We start from the raw sequence: 15337 nt of genomic DNA on the forward strand, positions 1-15337 counted from the left end.
CCGTGCCCTCTCCAGGCTCCGCCTCTCCCGTTGCCGCCCAGGTTTTCGCTCTGCCCGGCTGCCGCTCACCTCATGCATCGTGAGGTCTGAGAAGAGGACGACGAAGTTCTCTTCCACGCACACAATCAGCCCCGTGTCGCCCTCAAAGCGGCCTGCGATCACCTTCACGTGGTCCCCCATCTTGAAGTATTTGCGCAGCTCCTGAGCAGGGAACTCCAACATGTCCTAGGGAGAGAAGGAAAGAAGCACGGACGGGAGGAGGAGGAGGAGGAGGAGGAGGAAGAATTGCAGATTTATACCCCTCCCTTCTCTCTGAATCAGAGACTCAGAGTGACTCATAATCTCCTTTATCTACCTCCCCCACAACAGACACCCTGTGAGGTGGGCGGGCCTGGAGAGGGCTCTCAGAGCAGCTGCCCTTTCAAGGACAGCTCTGCCAGAGCTATGGCTGACCCAAGGCCATTCCAGCAGGTGCAAGTGGAGGAGTGGGGAATCAAACCCGGTTCTCCCAGATAAGAGTCCACACACTTCACCACTACACCAAACTGGCTCTCTTGTGGTGGGGCTGAGAGAGCTCTCACAGCAGCTGCCCTTTCAAGGACAACCTCTGCCAGAGCTATGGCTGACCCAAGGCCATTCCAGCAGGTGCAAGTGGAGGAGTGGGGAATCAAACCCGGCTCTCCCAGATAAGAGTCCACACACTTCACCACTACACCAAACTGGCTCTCTTGTGGTGGGGCTGAGAGAGCTCTCACAGCAGCTGCCCTTTCAAGGACAACCTCTGCCAGAGCTATGGCTGACCCAAGGCCATTCCAGCAGCTGCAAGTGGAGGAGTGGAGAATCAAACCCGGTTCTCCCAGATAAGAGAGCTCTGGCTGACCTAAGGCCATCCCAGCAGGTGCAAGTGGAGGAGTGGGGAATCAAACCTAGTTCTCCCAGATAAGAGTCCGCGCACTTCACCACTACACCAAACTGGCTCTCTAAGAAGAAGATATTGGATTTATACCCCACCCTTCACTCTGAATCTCAGAGCGGCTTACAATCTCCTGTATCTTCTCCTCCCACAACAGACTGAGCCACTGAATGGAGAAATCCATTATCAGAGGCTCAGAAACCTGTCCTTCCTGTCAAAGACAGTGCTGGAGAAGACCGCAGAAGAAGACCGCCGATTTATACCCTGCCCTTCTCTCTGAATCACAGTCTCAGAGCAGCTCACAATCTTCTTTATCTCTGTCCCCCGCAACAGACACCCTGTGAGGTGGGTGGGGCTGAGAGAGCTCTCCCCAGCAGCTGCCCTTTCAAGGACAACCTCTGCCAGAGCTACAGCTGACCCAAGGCCATTCCAGCAGCTGCAAGTGGAGGAGTGGGAAATCAAACCCGGTTCTCCCAGATAAGAGGGCTCTGGCTGACCCAAGGCCATTCCAGCAGCTGCAAGTGGAGGAGTGGGGAATCAAACCCGGTTCTCCCAGATAAGAGAGCTATGGCTGACCCAAGGCCATTCCAACAGCTGCAAGTGGAGGAATGGGGAATCAAACCCGGTTCTCCCAGATAAGAGTCCACACACTTCACCACCACGCCAAACTAATAGAAATAAAGTGCACGACTGTATCATCCCGAAACCACTGCCCTCACCACCCCACTCCCTGGAAAAATTGTCTTCCACAAAACTGGTCCCTGGTGCCATAAAGGTTGGGGACTGCTGCCACTACAGACCGTCCCAACCTTCATTTATTTATGTAGTGGATTTATAGTCCGCTCTTCCCTATAATGGGCTCAGGGCGGATCGCAAGCATTATGAAACAGTAAAACTGAAACTGATTCACTATCTTGGAATGGACTGACATTGACCTATGCAATGTATATTTCATTGTAGGATTTTAACTTTTACTTGCTTATGGTATGTTCCTTCTGCTGTTTGGGCACTTTGAGCCCTGCTTGCAGGGAAGGGCAGCCTAAAAATCGAATCAAAATCTAAAGAAAACTATTTTATTTATACTGTAAGCCACCTTGAGCTCCGTAAGGAGGAAGTGTGGCTAAGGAAGGAAGGATCTTTTTCCCTTTGAGCCTTCTGTGGCCTGACACCGGCATACAGAGGCAATTTTGATAGACTTTTCTGCATAGATGGGGAAGAGAGCCATTAGCCACGAGATGCAAAAGGCAGGTTTCTTCTAAAGGTCAAGGTAGTCCCCTGTGCAAGCACCAGTCATTTCCGACTCCGGGGTGATGTCGCATCACGACATTTTCACGGCAGACTCTTTATGGGGTGGTTTGCCATTGCCTTCCCCAGTCATCTCCACTTTCCCCCCAGCAAGCTGGGGACTCCTTTTACCGACCTCAGAAGGATGGAAGGCTGAGTCAACCTCGAGCCGGCTACCTGAAAACTCAGCTTCCGCCGGGGATCAAACTCAGGTCGTGAGCAGAGCTTAGTACTGCGGCTTTAACACTCTGCGCCAAGGGGCTCTTGCTTGCAGGGAAGGACGGCCTAAAAATCTAATCTAAATCAAATTGTTTTATTTATACTGTAAGCCACCATGAGCTCCGTAAGGAGGAAGTGTGCTAAGGAAGGAAGGATCTTTTTTTCCTTTGAGCCCTCTGTGGCCTGACATTGGCACACAAAGGGAATTTTGATAGACTTTTCTGCATAGATGGAGAAGGGAGCCATTAGCCACGAGATGCAAAAGGCAGGTTTCTGCAATCCGCAAAAGGTAGGTTTCTTCTGCAGCCATTGCCTTCCCCAGTCATCTCCACTTTCCCCCCAGCAAGCTGGGGACTCCTTTTACCGACCTCAGAAGGATGGAAGGCTGAGTCAACCTCGAGCCGGCTACCTGAAAACTCAGCTTCCGCCGGGGATCAAACTCAGGTCGTGAGCAGAGCTTAGTACTGCGGCTTTAACACTCTGCGCCAAGGGGCTCTTGCTTGCAGGGAAGGACGGCCTAAAAATCTAATCTAAATCAAATTGTTTTATTTATACTGTAAGCCACCATGAGCTCCGTAAGGAGGAAGTGTGGCTAAGGAAGGAAGGATCTTTTTTTCCTTTGAGCCCTCTGTGGCCTGACATTGGCTCACAAAGGGAATTTTGATAGACTTTTCTGCATAGATGGAGAAGGGAGCCATTAGCCACGAGATGCAAAAGGCAGGTTTCTGCAATCCGCAAAAGGTAGGTTTCTTCTGCAGCCCGCAAAACCCGTTGACAAGGGTTTGTTTGTTTGTTTGTTTGTTTATTTATTTATTTATTCTATGACTTATATCCCGCCCTTTATTTATTTATTCTATGACTTATATCCCGCCCTTCCCATAAAATGGCTCAGGGCGGCTCACAACAAACGATAAAACAATAAACAAAGTGCAAAATTATTACAATTAAAAAGTCAAAGCATTTAAAAACCTTAAAATCTTAACATTAAAACTATACCGTATATTTCACTAAAGTCTGATAAGCTACCTTAATCTAGTCAGGCGTAGGCTAGCCGGAAGAGGCTTGTTTTACAGGCCCTGCGGGACTGAGTAAGATCCCGCAGGGCCCTCACCTCTTCCGGCAGCTGGTTCCACCATGTGGGGGCCATTGTAGAAAAGGCCCTGTCTCTGGTTGTCTTGAGACGGACTTCTTTGGGCCCGGGGATGGTGAGAAGGTTTTGCGTCCCAGACCTCAGTACTCTCTGGGGAACGTGTGGGGAGAGACGGTCCCTCAGGTAGGCAGGTCCCAGGCCATATAGGGCTTTAAAGGTAATGACCAGCACCTTGTACCGGACCCGGTATATTATTGGAAGCCAGTGCAGAGTCCTGCATTACACGTCAGAGTTATCGCGCAGCGGAGGGACTCGAGGAGATCCGACCACTCGCTTGGGAGTCTCGTGCCAGAGGGGGGGGGGGGACGGAAGCTGGAGGGTCACCTTGAGGTCTTCGTGCTTCGGCATGATGGTGATCTTGTTCCCGTCCACGCTCAGGATCTTGCCCTGCAGGTTGATCAGCTCCCCTTCGCACACCTCCACGTTGTCCCCGGGCTGGAAGTTGTGCTCCCGCTCCTTGCCTACAGCGACAGGGAGAGAAGGGAAACTGGGAGAACGCACCAAGTTAGGCACTTCCAGACAGGAGAGGGGGGAGGCCTTCTGGAGGCCCGAAACCCAGGTGCAGTTATGCCGTCATATGCTGGAACAGCGGAAGGGGCTTTTGGGGGCAGCCTACCTGTGCTTTCTATGACCACCTCCAAGTCGATGCCTTCTGGCTGGTCTTCAAATTTCTCCAGCTCGGACAGAGTAGGCTTCACACCTTCCGTGATCTGAGGCCCACAAAGAAGAAGAATTGCAGATTTATACCCCGCCCTTCTCCCTGAATCAGAGACTCAGAGGGGCTTACAATCTCCTATATCTTCCTCCCCCCACAACAGATACCCTGTGAGGTGGGTGGGGCTGAAAAGAAGTAGAAGACGACTGCAGATTTATACCCCACCCTTCTCTCTGAATCGGAGACTCAGAGGGGCTCACAATCTCCTGTATCTTCTCCCCCCAACGACACCCTGTGAGGTGGGTGGGGCTGAGAAGAAGTAGAAGAAGACTGCAGATTTATACCCCGCCCTTCTCTCTGAATCGGAGACTCAGAGGGGCTTACAATCTCCTGTATCTTCTCCCCCCACAACAAACACCCTGTGAGGTGGGTGGGGCTGAGAAGTGGAAGAAGACTGCGGATTTATATCCCGCCCTCCTCTCTGAATCAGAGACTCAGAGCGGCTTACAATCACCTATGTCTTCTCCCCGCACAACAGATACCCTGTGAGGTGGGTGGGGCTGAGAGAGCTCTCACAGCAGCTGCCCTTTCAAGGACAACTCCTGCCAGAGCTATGGCTAACCCAAGGCCATCTCAGCAGCTGCAAGTGGAGGAGTGGGGAATCAAAGAAGAAAATATTGGAAGATATTGGATTTATATCCCGCCCTATACTCTGAATCTCAAGAGACTTAGGGCAGCTTACAGTCTCCTATATCTTCTCCCCCTACAACAGACACCCTGTGAGGTGGGTGGGGCTGAGAGAGCTCTGACAGAAGCTGCTCTTTCAAGGACAACTCCAGCGAAAGCTAAGGCCGACCCAAGGCCATTCCAGCAGCTGCAAGTGGAGGAGTGGGGAATCAAACCCGGTTCTCCCAGATAAGAGTCTGCACACTTAACCACTACACCAAACTGGCTCTCAAACAAGGCAAGAGAATAGAAAGGGACACGGAGGAGATGGAAGGGTTCGGAACCAGAGATGGGACGACTCACGAATGTGAGACCTGGAGAGGTTTCCAAAGGCTCTCCCAAGTTTCAGGCTCTCTCTTTGCCTAGCAGGTGAACGTCAGGACAGGGACTGGGGTCACTCTCAAGGCCTGGAACTTTTAAAACAAACCAGTTGCTTGGGAGTCCTGAGAACTGATTTTGTTTACAGGAGGTTGGAGGACGGTTATGTTCAAGCGTGACAACAGGGCTGTAAAGGGTAAGTTTTAGTGGGGGTGGGGGGAGTTTGAAAAGTGCTCAGGAAAACGTTTCTATGACTCAGGGAAGAAAAGGTGCCCAAGCCCTTCATAGCCCCTGCTAATCCCTTCCCAGCGTCCAAATCTCATGATTCTTCCCCCAGCTTCTCCCAGAGCCCTGCACTCACCACAGCAGACATAGCAAAACTCTTGAAAAGGAAACCCTTCCGGCTGTAACGGTTCCCTTCAAAGATGAGGAAATCCCCGTCTGAGGCGACGTCTCCACCCAGAGACCTGGAATGAACACATTCAATAGGCTGAATCAGTCGGTCCATCGAGGGAGGTATCATTGATTCAGGCCGGGTCTCAGGCAGAGGTCTTTCCCATCCCCTCCTGCCTGGTCCTTTTGAACTGGAAATGCCAGAGATTGAACCTGGGACCTTCTGCATGCCAAGCAGAAGCTCCACCACTGAGCCACAACCCCACTTCATGGCTCTTCAGGATCTCAGGCCGAGGTCTTTCCCATCACCTCCTGCCTGGTCCTTTTAACTGGAGATGCCGGGGATTGAACCTGGGACCTTCTGCATGCCAAGCAGAGGCTCTACTACTGAGCCACAGCCCCACTTCATGGCTCTCTCAGCGTCTCAGACTGAGGAATTCCCATCACCTCCTGCCTGGTCCTTTTTACTGGAGATGCCAGGTATTGAACCTGGGACCTTCTGCATGCCAAGCAGAAGCTCTACCACTGAGCTCCAGCCCCACTTCATGGCTCTCCGGGTCTCAGGCCGAGGTCTTTCCCATCACCTCCTGCCTGGTCTTTTTAACTGGAGATGCTGGGGATTGAACCTGGGACATCCTGCATGACAAGCAGAGGCTCTACCAATGAGCCACAGCCCCACTTCATGGCTCTCCATGGTCTCAGTCGGAGGTCTTTCCCATCGCCTACTGCCTGGTCCTTTTGAACTGGAAATGCCAGAGATTGAACCTGGGACCTTCTGCATGCCAAGCAGAAGCTCCACCACTGAGCCACAACCCCAATTCATGGCTCTTCAGGATCTCAGGCCGAGGTCTTTCCCATCACCTCCTGCCTGGTCCTTTTAACTGGAGATGCCGGGGATTGAACCTGGGACCTTCTGCATGCCAAGCAGAGGCTCTACTACTGAGCCACAGCCCCACTTCATGGCTCTCTCAGCGTCTCAGACTGAGGAATTCCCATCACCTCCTGCCTGGTCCTTTTTACTGGAGATGCTGGGGATTGAACCTGGGACCTTCTGCATGCCAAGCAGAAGCTCTACCACTGAGCTCCAGCCCCACTTCATGGCTCTCCGGGTCTCAGGCCGAGGTCTTTCCCATCACCTCCTGCCTGGTCCTTTTAACTGGAGATGCTGGGGATTGAACCTGGGACATCCTGCATGACAAGCAGAGGCTCTACCAATGAGCCACAGCCCCACTTCATGGCTCTCCATGGTCTCAGTCGGAGGTCTTTCCCATCGCCTACTGCCTGGTCTTTTTAACTGGAGATGCCGGGGATTGAACCTGGGACTTTCTGCAGGCCGAGCAGAGGCTCTACCATTGAGGTACAGCCCCTCCCCAAACATGAGCACACATAAAGTTGCTTCAGGTCCTTGGCCGCTATTGTCTACTCAGACTGGTGGCGGCTCTCCAGGGTCTCAGGCAGAGAAAGGTCTTTCGCATCCCCTCCGTGCCTGGTTCTTATAACTTGAGCTGCTGGGGATTGAACCTGGGACCTTCTGTGTGACAAGCAGGGGCTCTTCCACGGAGCTCCCCGCCCCCCCCGTCTCTACCTAAAATGGAAAAGGGCCTTCAGATGTCTGGCGGGATAGCAGGCAGTGGCCTGACAAGAGGTCCGACCACATTTGTGTCAGAAGGTCAGGTCAATCAGTGCCCGCTTGGCACAGCCTGAAGTGGAACTTCGCAGGTTGGGATGGGATGCCTCACAGGTCAGCCTCTGCAGCCGTCTTTGCTTCACCAAATCCCGTCCGTACCCCCACTCCCCTCCAGGGCTCTTCATCACCCACCAACAGCCTCAGCCGCCAAAGCCCAGGTCTCCCCCCGCCCCTCCTATTCGGCCGCTCACCGGATCTTCTCGGCATCAAAGAGACGCTGTGGGGGACGCTTGAACTTCTTCTGTTTTGAACGCCATTCTTTCTGCGGGGGGGGGGGGGGGAAGGAGGAGGTGGGGCTCGTTACCAGAAATAGGAAGTCCCCCCCCCCGGTGCCTTGGCCACGCTCTCCAAAAACAACTCAGGAAGGGCTGTTTTAGGGAGGAGTCAATGAGAAGGACCCTCCCCTTTCCAATAGAATATCACTGGAACCTTATTAAAGTTAACTATCACTGGAGAATCTCTCCCCTTTCATCCAGAGACTGTTCTGTTAGGCTGCTGGCCCAATGCACCATCAAACAGAATTTCTGCAGACAAGAATGCCCTCTTGCTGGCAGCAGCACGATGGGAGGTTGCTGCACACTGCAAAGACAAGGCTCTGCCTTCAATACATGCTCGGAGAACCCGACTGTGGGATTATTTCCTACTCAGTAAAATCTCAATTTATAATGCTGATGCTCTGACAGGACGTACTCAAGAAAAATTTACTGTGTTCTGGTTCCAATAGCGGAATACCTCAGCAAACATAATATTCTCCAAAAAAAACCCCGTTTTTTATCATGATGTGCTCTATTTCTAATATGTTCTGGGCTCCCTTTCTCTCCTCTGGTCTGAATACAAAAAACGGTGAGCTCTAATTAGTTGAGTTTGATTAAATGGATTTCTTAATAGAATATCGGGACAGTTGTTTGTGCATTCCTACAGTAGAATCAGTCAATAGAACGCATTTTCACCGGATGCTCTTCAGTATAATTGTATGACTGCTCCTTGGTTCTCTCTTTTATGGATTACTCTTTTTCCTGTTTTGTTTTAAATTTGTTTATTATATCCTCACTAAGGCTGCATTATTTGAGGTGATGGATTACAGCGTTCTTTACTGTAAACTGAAAATCTGTTAATAAAAATCTGATTAATTAAAAAAAAATTATAAAAAAAAAAAGTTAACCGAATACTGGTGCATACAGAACGTGCTCCGAAGAGCGGCCGACTGTGGTTTCAACACACTGATGCATTAAAACAAAGGCCATCCTGGCTGATCTGAGAGGCAGGCTTGGGACAGCCAGGCCTGTGAACATCTGATGTCATCTTTCATTACAGGGGTTGGGGTGGGTGTGGAGATAGCCAACCTACCACGCTCTTGCGGGCTTCAATGCGTTTAAAATCAATGCGTGGGATCATCTTCAACGAGATCTGATTCTGACTTGGTTCCACGTAGTCCACCTAAAGCCAGGGGTGGAATGAACAAACAAAGAACAGCATTTTAAAATTATTATTTGATATCCTAGAACCCTAGAATTGGAGAGGGCCACAGAGGCCATCTAGTTCACCCCCCACCCCGCCCGCCCCGATTCAATGCATAAAAAAGGTAAAGGTAGTCCCGTGTGCAAGCACCAGTCGTTTTCGACTCTGGGGTGATGTCGCTTTCACGTTTTCTCGGCAGATTTTTTGCTACGGGGTGGTTTCCCATTGCCTTCCCCAGTCATCTACACTTTTCCTACTACTCATTTTACTGACCTCGAAAGGATAGAAGGCTGAGTCAACCTCGAGCCGGCAACATGAACCCAGCTTCTGCTGGGATCGAACTCAGGTCATGAGCAGAGAGCTCGGACTGCAGTACTGCAGCTTTACTACTCTGTGCCACGGGGCTCTCCTTTGTTCAATGTAGGATCGGCCTAAGGCATCCCTGACCAGGGTTTGTCCAGCTGCTGCTTGAAGACTGCCAGTGAGGGGGAGATCACCATCTCCTGAGGCAGCCAATTCTAGCACTGAACCCTTACTGTAAAAATGTTTCCTCTAAAATTCAGCCAGCACCTTTCTGTCTATAATTTAAACCGGCCCTTGTCTGTGGTGACAAGGGCCGGTTTAAATTTAGAGGTGGCCCTTGCCTGTGGTGTTTAAATTTAGAGCGGGCCCTTGCCTGTAGTCTTTAAATTTAGAGTGGGCAGGCCCTTGCCTGTGGTGTTTAAATTTGGAGCGGGCCCTTGCCTGTGGTGTTTAAATTTAGAGCGGGCCCTTGCCTGTGGTCTTTAAAGTGGTCTTTAAATTTAGAGCGGGCCCTTGCCTGTGGTCTTTAAAGTGGTCTTTAAATTTAGAGTGCGCAGGCCCTTGCCTGTGGTCTTTAAATTTAGAGCGGGCCCTTGCCTGTGGTCTTTAAAGGGGTCTTTAAATTTAGAGTGCGCAGGCCCTTGCCTGTGGTCTTTAAATTTAGAGCGGGCCCTTGCCTGTGGTCTTTAAAGGGGTCTTTAAATTTAGAGTGCGCAGGCCCTTGCCTGTGGTCTTTAAATTTAGAGCGGGCCCTTGCCTGTGGTCTTTAAAGGGGTCTTTAAATTTAGAGTGCGCAGGCCCTTGCCTGTGGTCTTTAAATTCAGAGCAGGCCCTTGTCTGTGGTCTTTAAATTTAGAGCAGGCCCTTGCCTGTGGTCTTTAAATTTAGAGCAGGCCCTTGCCTGTGGTCTTTAAATTTAGAGCAGGCCCTTGCCTGTGGTCTTTAAATTCAGAGCAGGCCCTTGTCTGTGGTCTTTAAATTTAGAGCAGGCCCTTGCCTGTGGTCTTTAAATTTAGAGCGGGCCCTTGCCTGTGGTGTTTAAATTCAGAGCAGGCCCTTGCCTGTGGTGTTTAGAGCGGGCCCTTGTCTGTGGTGTTTAGAGCAGGCCCTTGCCTGTGGTCTTTAAATTTAGAGCGGGCCCTTGTCTGTGGTGTTTAGAGCAGGCCCTTGTCTGTGGTGTTTAAATTTAGAGCGGACCCTTGCCTGTGGTCTTTAAATTTAGAGCGGGCCCTTGTCTGTGGTCTTTAAATTTAGAGCGGGCCCTTGTCTGTGGTGTTTAAATTTAGAGCGGACCCTTGCCTGTGGTCTTTAAATTTAGAGCGGGCCCTTGTCTGTGGTCTTTAAATTTAGAGCGGACCCTTGCCTGTGGTCTTTAAATTTAGAGCGGACCCTTGCCTGTGGTCTTTAAATTTAGAGCGGGCCCTTGTCTGTGGTCTTTAAATTTAGAGCGGGCCCTTGTCTGTGGTGTTTAAATTTAGAGCGGGCCCTTGCCTGTGGTGTTTAATTTTAGAGCAGGCCCTTGTCTGTGGTGTTTAAATTTAGAGCGGGCCCTTGTCTGTGGTGTTTGGACAACCTCAATGCCCAGTTCAACTGGGAACCTTCAGAAAAACGCAGAAAGGCCTCTGAGCAGGTAAGCTAGAGGCCGAAATTTTTTTCCCCACAAGGCTGCAATGGACCGATCTGTTGCTTTCTTCTTAAATGCGTTTTCAACTGCACTGAAACGTTACGTTCTTGGCAGTGGTCGCAACAGTTGTGTTTTTAGCCAGTTCTTTGCATACAGGTCTTCGGGACGTAGGTCAGGGTGGCCTAGAGGGGAATATGATGTCAGACATTCGCTTTTTAACAAAAATTATACACAGAGCAAAGCTAGCTCCCTGGCTTTTCTCAAATGAGATGTGAATCGGTTGTTGGTTTGCGCCTCCAAAATCCTGCCATTGACGGTAGAGGGAGATGTGGGAAGTTTAGAAAGTTATTCTGTAACACAGAAAACCTATGGCAAAGACTGAACCAATCAGCTTTAAGTCATTCCCACCCCTCCCCCACCCCCGATTCCTACCACCATTCCTGGAAAGCTGCTCCGTGCATCATTAATCCCTCCCATTTCGATTTCCTTGTGAAAGAGTTTGCGCTTTTTTTTGCAGCGGGAATTCCTTTGCGTATTAGGCCACACACCCGACGAAACAAATCCTCCTGGAGCTTACAATAGGCCCTGTAGTGAGAACCCTGTAGGTCAGGGGTGGCCAGCGGTAGCTCTCCGGATGTTTTTTTTGCCTACAACTCCCATCAGCCCCAGCCAGCATGGCCGATGGCTTGATGCTGGGCTAAGGCGCCCCTGTGGAGCAGAGTCTGGAGAAGTTAAGAGCGGCCTCGGCCTGTGAGTGGCTTACCTTCACATTTCACTCTTGGAGGATTGGCTGCATCAAGGGGTGTGTGGCCTAATATGCAAAGCAGCTCCTGCTATTAAAAAGGAGCCCCGGAAAGAGTTAAAACCCCGTTTTGCTTCGCTCTCCGGAAGGAAGCCGAGCGAGCAGCTCACCTGAGCGATGTCGTCCTTGTAAATGCCCCTCTTGAGACGCACCCAGGACTTGGGCTTCAAGTTGGTCACCTCCTTCACCACCTTCAGCACGTCCGTCATCTCCTTGATGGGCACCATCTGCTGGTTCCAGTAGCCCATCCTCAGGTTGCCCACCCCTTCGATGGCCTGCTTCACGTGGGTCTGCTTGTAGGCCTCCACGTAGATGTAGCCTTTCACGTGCTCGGGGGCCACCACCGACTTGATCTGCAAAGGCTGCGGAGCAAAAGGGGCCGGGGAGGGTTAAAGCCAGACGCAGGGTGGTGTGGGGCGGAGTCCAACCAGGACGCCTGAGGAAGTCTCAAGAGTCCGGAAGGATGGCGGAAGGACCGCGATTCCAGCTTGCAAGCTTTCGGCCTTGTGTGCTCCACAGCCCGCCTATCAAAGCCAGCAACTGGAACAAAGAAAACGTAAAGAGGCCTGCCTGGAACTTCAGCACTTAAGGCCTCATCTTCTGCAAGGAACATACGTGAAGCTGCCTTCTACTGAACCAGACCCTTGGTCCATGTAAGTCAGTGTTGTCTACTGGAAGAAGAAAATGACGACTGCAGATTTATACCCCACCCTTCTCTCTGAATCAGAGACTCAGAGCGGCTTACAATCTCCTACATCTTCTCCCCCAACAACAGGCACCCTGTGAAGTGGCTGGGGCTGAGAGGGCTCTCACAGCAGCTGTCCTTTCAAGGACAGCCTCAGACAGAGCTATGGCTGACCCAAGGCCGTTCCAGCAGCTGCAAGTGGAAGAAGACTGCAGATTTATACCCCGCCCTTCTCTCTGAATCAGAGACTCAGAGCGGCTTACAATCTCCTATATCTTCTCCCCCTCACAACAGACTCCCTGTGAGATGGGTGGGGCTGAGAGGGCTCTCCCAGCAGCTGCCCTTTCAAGGACAACCTCTGACAGAGCTAATGGCTGACCCAAGGCCATTCCAGCAGCTGCAAGTGGAGGAGTGGGGAATCAAACCCAGTTCTCCCAGGTAAGAGTCGGCGCATTTAACTGCTACTCCAGACTGGCTCTCAGACTGAAAGTGCCTCTCCAGGGACTCAGGCAGAGATCTTTCACATCACTTGCTGCTAAATCTTTTAATTGGAGATGCCAGGGATTGAACCTGGGACCTTCTGCATGCCAAGCAGAGGTTCTTCCACTGAGCCACAGGTCCTCTAAATGGCTCTCCAGGGTTTCAGGCAGAGGTCTTTCACATCACCTGTTACCTGGTCCTTTTCAACTGGAGATATCAGGGATTGAACTTGGGGACTTCTGCGTGCAAAGCAGATGCTCTTCCACTGAGCTACATTCAACCCTGCTAAGTAGGCCTGGGCTGGTCCTGTTCTCTAGCTAGTGCTAACTCCTGCACAATGCTAATAACTTCTGCTGAGGCAGGGGTGTGACCACTGGGCTATGTTTCGTTTTGCAGATCACATCCTCTTTCCAGGGCTAGGTGAAGTGAACATAAGAGAAGCCATGTTGGATCAGGCCAGTGGCCCATCCAGTCCAACACTCTGTGTCACACAGTGGCCAAAAATTTATATATATAGTGTATACATATATATACACACTGTGGCTAATAGCCACTGATGGACCTCTGCTCCATATTTTTATCTAACCCCCTCTTGAAGCTGGCTATGCTTGTGGCTGTCACCACTTCCTGTGGCAGTGAATTCCACGTGTTAATCACCCTTTGGGTGAAGAAGGACTTCCTTTTATCTGTTCTAACCCGACTGCTCAGCAATTTCATCGAATGCCCACGAGTTCTTGTACTGTGAGAAAGGGAGAAAAGTACTTCTTTCTCTACCTTCTCCATCCCATGCATAATCTTGTCAACCTCTATCATGTCACCCCGCAGTCGACGTTTCTCCAAGCTAAAGAGCCCTAAGCGTTTTAACCTTTCTTCATAGGGAAAGTGTTCCAAACCTGTAATCATTCTAGTTGCCCTTTTCTGCACTTTTTCCAATGATATAATATCCTTTTTGAGGTGCGGTGACCAGAATTGCACACAGTATTCCAAATGAGACCGCACCATCGATTTATACAGGGGCATTATGATACTGGCTGATTTGTTTTCAATTCCCATAATAATAATAATAATGTGATTTTGCATAAGGGCAGAAAAACCACATGAAGCAGTGTTGGGTGCCCGTTTCCATATTTAAAAGAGGGGGAGGCTGGGCCAAAGCAAATTTCCCTCTTTAGCAAAGGGAAGATTGGCTTGCAAATACACTGCAAGCTCAGATGGGGTTCCGGAGCACCCGCCACGCATTAGGTTGCATGGGTCTTCTGTCTATCCATGTCTAGAAGAGGAAAGACCAAACGCAAAGCCCGGCAATGTAAGGAAAGCACAAACATTTTCCTTACTTCCTTCACAGATTCTTAGGGCCAGTTTTAACAATTCTGCACAAACCGTTTCCGGGTTCTGTTTACACCCAGCGGGAGTTTTGGAGTCTCGTTCTCTCTGAGTCCAATCTGCTGGGCTACACTGTTGTGGATTGCAGTTGGGTGTCCCCCACGACAGGTAGCCCTTAAACGCCAAAAGGAATTCACTCGTTGCCCCGTTTGAGTGAGCAAACAGCGAAGCCCGACAAATATAGAATTGTCTTCCTGTTGCCAACTCGGAAGCGACTGGTAAATGAAACTTGCAAAAAAAAAAATTATTTTAAGCATCTAGAAGGCGCTTAATGCATTTGCAGATTGCCCCCGGATGGACGGACTGGCTCATCGTCATGCTCGATATCATGGCAAATAAAGGTTATTGTATTGTGCTGCAAAAGGAATTTATTTTATTTATTTATTTCAGCCAGAAAAATCAGCTGTAGCTGAACATGCACTTCAAGAAGGAGACCACGTCATCCACTTTGAAAGAACTGAAGTCCTTTCTACGGTCTCACATTATCATACCCGCCTGAACAGAGAAGCTATTGAGATTTACAAACACCAGCACAATTTTAACAGAAAGGAAGAAGGCATTTTCATCCACCAATCTTGGTACCCAGCTCTGCAAAACACCCTACAGACTATAAATTGCAGGAAGTCTCAGAACAACCAGCAAATTCCACAGAACAATCAGCACAGTCAACAACCATCTTCCTTATCTTCAAACCCCTTCCAACCCTCCCAGCAATTTACACGGAACAATGGTCACATTCAACAGCCAGTTTCCTTATCACTACCCTTCCAGGAAGCCCCACCAAACAATGGGCACATCCACAAACCAATTGCCCTTTCATCACACCCCCTCCAGCCTACAAATAGCAGCTCTCCAGCAGCCCTGGCCCCACTCAATGCACAGCAGCCAAGAAGGTCTGAGCGCCTGCTCCGGCTGCAACGCCACTGAGGATGTTCTCCGCAGCTGAGAACGAAACGTCTGGAAGGAAAACTTTCTCCAGTAGAACACGGCACTTGATCCCGAAAGATTCTACAAACTCTAATGATGTTACCAGCCGTGAAAACCTGAAATCTTTGAATTTATTTTATGCCCCCCCACAGGGGATGGCTAGGAAGGAATGACTGCCCCTTCCCTGTAGGCTGCCAGGAAGCAGCCCTGCACGTTTTCTGCGCGGGGATTCCCCCTTCCCCCCGTGGGGAGCACTGAACCATTTCAGCCCTGCCTTGCCCTCTACCGTGGGACCAGCCCAACGTGGTTTTCGTCAGCTCTGTGAAGAAC

At 50.4% G+C, this 15337-nt stretch overlaps 1 protein-coding gene across 2 annotated transcripts in view; it reads right to left on the reverse strand.

Moving 5' to 3' along the window:
• The window catches only part of SUPT5H (SPT5 homolog, DSIF elongation factor subunit), a 54972-nt gene that overhangs the window by 23287 nt on the left and 16348 nt on the right, over positions 1-15337 (reverse strand). For both annotated transcript variants that reach the window (XM_060257885.1, XM_060257886.1), the window contains 7 exons: positions 11643-11894; positions 8693-8782; positions 7537-7607; positions 5627-5732; positions 4183-4276; positions 3891-4027; positions 70-225 (listed from right to left, as the gene is read on the reverse strand). In XM_060257885.1, the coding sequence (XP_060113868.1) occupies positions 70-225; positions 3891-4027; positions 4183-4276; positions 5627-5732; positions 7537-7607; positions 8693-8782; positions 11643-11894 (906 nt within the window). The remainder of the gene's footprint in view (positions 1-69; positions 226-3890; positions 4028-4182; positions 4277-5626; positions 5733-7536; positions 7608-8692; positions 8783-11642; positions 11895-15337) is intronic.

This window comes from Heteronotia binoei, chromosome 17 (assembly GCF_032191835.1).
Source record: "Heteronotia binoei isolate CCM8104 ecotype False Entrance Well chromosome 17, APGP_CSIRO_Hbin_v1, whole genome shotgun sequence".
Taxonomy (NCBI): Eukaryota; Metazoa; Chordata; class Lepidosauria; order Squamata; family Gekkonidae; genus Heteronotia; species Heteronotia binoei.